The sequence below is a fragment of the Anopheles gambiae genome, chromosome 2 (genome assembly GCF_943734735.2).
Source record: "Anopheles gambiae chromosome 2, idAnoGambNW_F1_1, whole genome shotgun sequence".
Classification (NCBI taxonomy): Eukaryota; Metazoa; Arthropoda; class Insecta; order Diptera; family Culicidae; genus Anopheles; species Anopheles gambiae.
This window is the reverse complement of record NC_064601.1, coordinates 21001584-21008323: the sequence shown is the minus strand read 5'-3', so window position 1 is coordinate 21008323 and position 6740 is coordinate 21001584. Positions and strand designations below refer to the sequence as shown.

General features: G+C 42.2%; 1 protein-coding gene across 1 annotated transcript; it reads right to left on the bottom strand.

Moving 5' to 3' along the window:
* Nucleotides 1-2851: 2851 nt before the first annotated feature.
* LOC3290616 (adipokinetic hormone/corazonin-related peptide) lies at nucleotides 2852-4666 on the bottom strand. Its single transcript, XM_563757.4, has 3 exons — nucleotides 4507-4666; nucleotides 4197-4398; nucleotides 2852-3402 (listed from the first exon to the last, which is right to left on the bottom strand). Exons 1-3 carry the CDS (start codon nucleotides 4518-4520, stop codon nucleotides 3277-3279), a joined length of 342 nt encoding a protein of 113 aa, XP_563757.1. The 5' UTR covers nucleotides 4521-4666; the 3' UTR covers nucleotides 2852-3276.
* Between the last annotated feature and the right edge of the window lie 2074 nt (nucleotides 4667-6740).

Here is a 6740-nt window from a genome sequence, read left to right as displayed (position 1 = left end):
CCTACAAGATACGACCCACGGAAGGAGGGAAGGTCAGCCGATGATGATGGTGAAAGGAGAAAATATTAGGTTTACTTTTAATAGAGGATGAGCATAAATAAGTAGCCTGTAATGATGGGATGTGTTGTTTTTTTTCTGGTGGTGATTTTGGGGGTTTGACACAAAAAAAAACCCGATCAAAATTCAACACCTTTAGAGTTTGCTCTTCGGTGAATAATGGTAAAATTGACACCACGGAAATGTTGGGTGAATTATGTGGCAAGATTCAATTAAGTATTACAATATTGGAGCATTCATCAACGGCGTGTTGCTCCTTGCTTAGAGCAAAGGAAGTGCTGTAGTAATCTAAAAGTATTCTTTTCTTTACTAAACTTTGAAATAATCATTTTAGATTTAAATTTGCATCTATTACATGAAACGTCATATCCTAAGTACAGTCTTTCCCCGAGTTACGCGACACTCGTGTTAGGGGGTTTCGAGTTACGCGATTTTTTATTTTTGACAGTTCTGATGTCAAATCAGTACAATTTTGTCCATCAATTGTCAAATGAAAAATAATTTGCAATTTTTTCAAAAGTTTAAAAATCACTAAAACACAGAAACAACCGATTTGTCTACACCAACTGCATCAAATACGTTATAAATTACATAAATGAACTAAATTCAATCAAAAATCATTATTAATCTTGTATATTTTGGCTGTAAACCGTGATATTCGACTAACGCGAAAATCCGAGTTACGCGAATGTCTCCGGAACGCATTATTCGCGTAACTCGGGGAAAGACTGTAATGCATTAACATTGGAATTTAAATTTGTATCTCACTCTCTACTTTAATGCCTTAGTATCACTTAGGGATGGATCTACTTTAACGTTTGTTCAATGTTAACACTTTGTGATATTGCATCTGAATAATGCAATTTTTCGATAACCCTAGTAGCATTTTGCCCTTAATGTATATAAAAAGTTGGCCGGTCTCGTAGTACAGTCGTCAACCTGTACGACTTAATAACATGCCCGTCATGGGTTTAAGCCCCAAATAGACCGTGCCGCCATACGTAGGACTGACTATCCTGCTATGGGGGGAATCAATAAGTCACTGAAAGCCCAACTCCACAAGAAAGTGGTACGGAGGCAGGCCTTGACCGACAACGGTTGTTGAGCCAAAAGAAGAAGAAGAAGTCTATAAAAAGTAAATTCGAGGAAATAGTCGCTTAATGCACTTATGAAAATACATGCTTTAGCCCCGATGAATGATGCTGAATTTTCCCCCAAAGAATGAGATATAAGCTTGTCTCGGCTACTTCACACACTTAATTATTTGTATTACGTTCATTCATGCACCATTCGAATTAAAACGGGCAACCTTTCACAATAGCAACTGAGTCAGCCATCAAACAACGATCTTCACACAAGCACGCGGAAAGGAAATTCCAATAACTTCACAATCATGTTCATTAGTTTTCAATTTCAATATCAACACCACGATGAATTCACTCATGCCGCTCGATTCGTCCGTGCCTCAAGTGTGTTTTGCCACGATGGCGAAGCGGACCATCTTTTGGGGCGTTTTAGTGGCATAGTTGCCGGTAAGCCGACAAAAACAACAATAGCGCGTTCCAGTCGATCGTCAAAGTCGATCGTGAGTCGTCCGTTTTTTCCCTCCCTTCCTTCCCGGATCTGACTACCGGGTAGTAATGAGTGTGCGGCATCCATTCATTTTTCCTCCCACTTTCAGCACTTGCTGTGAGTGGATGAGGTTTAATTGATCCTTTGATGTTAGTCTGCAGTTGCGAAGAAAAAACCGATCGGCCACAAACAAAATTGGTGTGATGGAGTCGTATGGTTTCTTTAGTAGTAGTGGCCTCTGTTGGGCTGTCGTTCGTTCACAAGCAGTGGATGGGAAATCATTAGGCAAACATAAGTGCTAGAGGTGTGTGAGCGCGAGTGTGAAGTGGTACATTCTTGGACTCTTGGCCCTTCCCTATTGCGTTATTATTTTTTTTTGTTTTGTTCACCATCACTGTCATGCACTGTTTGAAGTTAATCGTTCAAGTAGACAGTCCCGACATTCAACCGTCCCGGGGCAGGAAAAATGCTTCTCACCGCTGCTCAAGCTTCTTCTCGTGGTGGCGTGCGGTAGCATTTGGAAGACGATAATATGACGCTCATTAATAATCATCACGCAAACACCGTGGCCATGTTGCGCGCCGACTCTGGTTTACAATTATTACTGGGCCCTGTGTGTGTGTGTGTGTGTGTGTGTGTGTGTGTTTGTGTGTATGAGAGCTTGCGTGTCTATCCACCCATTGGTTGGGCGTTTCGCGCCTCTTTTTAAATATATTGCCCAGCACGAATTCAATTGCTTAGTTCTTCTAAACGAACCCCTAAAAGTTGTGAACAAATAGTTTTGATAATGAAGATTAAATTATCATAAAAATGTCGGAAAGACACTCTTGCTCCCTTTGCCCACGAACAGTAATAGCCAAATGAACTCATCATCGACGAATGATCATCAAAACGGGCGGCCAAATGTGCTCCACACCCCTTCGCGAGCCGCGGCTTGCTTTCTTACTCCGCCGAGTGGAACAGAAAAGAAAATATTATTCTGACAGAAATTAATTTTCAATTCACCCATTCTGGCCGGGCAGGGCAATGGTTCCCGCACGTCATTGCTTTCTTTCAAACTCAGGCTCAGAAGCAAAAGCACGAGCAACCGAAAAGGGAACCAAAAATCAAACAGAATTCCTTTGGTAATCACCAAATCGCAGTAGAAAGAAAAAGAGAAAGAGCTGACGTGAGAAGGTGACATGTTCGGTGGAAGCTTCCTGAAACACTACTACTGAGTTCGTTGGTTGGAGCACACACGGATAGGATTTTTATTATTATGACTGTATTTTTATTTAATTTTTTTGTCATTATTTTTTTGTATGTTTTTTTTTCTTCTTTGCTTGCGCGATGCAATATGTTATGCTACACTATGCGCAATGGGACATGTTCATTTTGTTTAGAAGGTTTACGATGCAATCATTACTGGATACATTAAAACAAGTGTGTGTTTGTGTGGATTTCAATGTAAAGGCAGGTTTCCAGAAGTATTAAGGAAATGGAACATTATTCGAGTGGGATTTAAATAAAAGGATTTTTTCTCTCTGTAGTTTGTAATTGAAGCGAATTCGGTCAGCGTATGTCCCATTGCAAACGGTCTCAGATACTACCAGCACTGTTTAAGTCTACAGTGCTGTTTTTCTTCTTTCCATCAAACGGAGATGCAGGTTAGATATGGTTGTTGGAAAACATTGGCAAGTTGTTCCCGCTGTTGCTCTCCATCGATGACTCATCCGTTTGCAGTGATTTAAGCAGGGAGCGTGTTTCGCACAGCGTTAGGTGTTGAATATTTTTCTGTAACGAGTGTGTAGTTTTAGTTGACAAAAAGTTATGTATTTTAGTATGGAAATGGTAAATAATTCAACTGTTTAGATGTGTGTACATCATATTAAAAATATTTACTCTGTATTCTTGTAATTTAATAGACAATTAATTTAACTTCGTTCTGTTCAAAAAGGTGAACATTTCAGCGCAAATGGGACCGCTGTTTTCATCGAGTTCACAAATCCTCGATGAAAATATCCCAATCCACAAAATATCCCTTCGACCGCGCGGTACATTTAGCTAAGACATAAACCATGCGTAAAGCGCTCTCTGGTGTAAGCTTATGGAAGCAAGACACGTGAAACAGTGGGATGTTTTTATCAAACGCGGAGGTAAAATATGATTGCGGGTTTTTTTTTTATTGCACGAAAGCTAAATTTTGTGCAAAAATTATAAAACACATTTTACATTTTAAACCTTAATATGACTCAAAAACGTAACAGAGTATTGTTTTAATTTAAACTCTGTAAAAATTGCCTCCGTAATATTCGCTTCCATATGGCATAGTTCTAACTATTTATAAATTAATTTAAAATTATTGCTGACAACATAACATTTATCATGAAACTAAAAAAATGGAAATCGGATATATCATACGTCAATTAGCATTAAAAAATATCTCCTTAGTGTAGTGGTACCGTCTATAAGCTTTCAATTCTCACATAAAAAAAAATCCACATTAATCATTTTCTAACTAATCAATGAGCTCACAAAAATCTAAAACTAAACCATACAGCAGTCACTGCGCAACGATTCTCACTCACCGTTACAGCCGCGCACAAGTTGTTCACCGAACGCCAGATGGCAGAGCATTCGGCCACCCCGCTGACCGGCGAGTCCGGCATCGCCCGCTTGCCCGCATTCCAATCGCGGGAAAACGTTACCTGGCCAGCGCTCGGAACCGGAAGCAGCACGGCACACAGCGCGACTAGCAGGAAGAGCTTAGCCGCAAGATGACGGGACGAGCTTTAAGGATGATTTGACACGCAAAAACACACACACACACACACACACACACACCAATTATTATAACAAATGAGATGGAACAAACGTTGGTATGCTCATATATTTCACCTGATTGAATTCATAATGATTGTTGAAATAGTTTCGGAAAACTGACACACGTTCCGGAAGGATACACGATTCGAAAACACCGATCACACTAGCTGCCGTTAGACGAATATGTCCTGGCTACCGTCGGGCGTACGCTTTTATACTAGCTTGCGGTTCGATTGATTCCCCATTCACTGATGGTATTATTTATTTGCTGGCCAATTTCCATCACCACTCCGTTTTCCACCCCGAGATGCTTTATCTCCTCGCTGCAAATGCAAATATCGATCATTCGTTTCACCATCATACGTCACCGGGGAAACCATACCGATACGGAAGATACTGCAAATCGAAATGGGAAAACGAAAACAGCAACAGCAAAAAACCAACACACATTTAACACTCGTAACCATGGGCTAAGCTCATCGTCATCTTTCGCAGTTTCGCAACATCAAACCCGACCCAAGAGCAGATATGGAAATGCTTTTGATTTATTGTGACAGTTTTTCGTTTCGTTCTTGCTTTCTGTTCCCCCTTTCCTTTTACTGGTCAGTGTAATCCCATTGTTTGCCACACTCCGGTTGAGAAGGTGAGAAAAGCGTTTTCAATAACAGGTGGTCGTCAACGCGGGTGGCCGAGTTGCTTAGCCCTTTTCTCGGAAAAGCCCACAGGTAATAGGGATGTAAACAAGTGCTTAAGTAGCTGTGCGGATTTTCCAGCGCGTAGGAAAACACGCTCGGACACAAAATTCAATGCATAAAATTAGCGTGTTTGGTTAGGGAGTGTTCAAAACTTTGAGGAAGCCGATAGGCTGTCTGATGTTTATGATGTAATGATATATTTTTAGCTCCGTGGTAGGGATGCAGGGCTATATTGGAGATGCAATTGAAATGTAATTAATGCAAATTAGATTTTTTTTTATATTAGAAAAGGGATAATTATCAAAACATCATATCTTTTGAAATATTTTTAGATTACTAATATTGAGTACAATATAATTTTATCAGTTTGGTGCATAATGAAATTGATTAACAAAAGCTTCAAGAACCTTCAAGGGTTTCCCAGGGTTTTGTGATGTGCGAGTGTGTTTCCCGATAAGTTTTGGTTGCTTTCCATAGTTTTTTCGTTGGTTCCTACGATTTATTGTGCGTTACCCATAATCGTGATCAACTATCGGGTGTTTGACCGGAGTATGTTCGCGATCCGTGCCATTATTGAGACAGATTCAGGTATAGTTTTTGGACTGGAACTAACAATTATATCATTTCCAGGTCCGGTATAGATTCTGAATCAATTCCAGGACTAATTAGGGTACGTTACCAGTTCCAGAACTATCATGGATTTGAAATCGTGTTGGGTTTAAAATCAGTTTCAAGACAGATATGGGTTCGGGACCACGGCTTGTACCGGTATGTTTTCCAGGACCAATATGGTATAACGATCAATTCCAGCATGTCACGTATGGGTTTAGCGTTACTGCTATGATCGATAAAGGTTCATGATCAGTTTCCGCATAAAAAAGGTAGAAAATTAGATTCAAAGTATGGCTATAGTGTTGTGGACAGACCGCTGCCTCATCCTGAGGGCTCGCCGTTGACAGCAGGGCTGTCATCCGGTGACGTCCTCAGTGAGGATCGCGGCGCGAGCAGGACCAGTCGTCCTCTCCCCGCATTGCGTGTGTGTATGCGTTATTGTGTATTACGTGTTATTGTATAACGATACCAAAGAGTAGAATAAAATATACATATTCTGTTTGTGCCGTACACACCACCGTCTCATGTTTGTTTTGTGCGGACACAACAGTGGCGACGAGGATGGGATGCTCCTCGCGTAGGGGGGGATCCTACAAAGGACCGACGCAGCACGGAGGTCACCATCGCGGTTCCACCATCGCGCAACCGCCATCGCGCAGGATGGGCACGCTCGGTCTTGCGCGAAGCCCCGAAGAGGATCCTCACTCCGCTGCAGCGTATTCCGGCCAAGGCGAGGGGATATTCCGCCTTGGAGCGACGACACACGGCATCACCGCCGCCCGCTGCAGCGTCATCGGACACACACTGGTGCAGTATTGTCGTGCGCGGCATTACGGCCGCCCTTGCTGCACCAGCATCATCGTCGAGCCCGGTGAGCAGGCTGAGGCATATCGGCTGCCCCCTGTCCATCTTCATCGCCGGCGCTCCAGCTGCACAGGTGCGTCTCGACGGCGACACCACTGTCGCCCCTGTGCAGCACCATCACATGTGTCCCGAGTGCAC

Bases quoted from the DNA above. Each gene is read 5' to 3' on its own strand.
- LOC3290616 (XM_563757.4), bottom strand. The intron at 3,403-4,196 runs GTGAGTGAGAAT...CACTCGTTACAG, and splicing joins ACTTGTGCGCGGCTGTAACG to AAAAATATTCAACACCTAAC.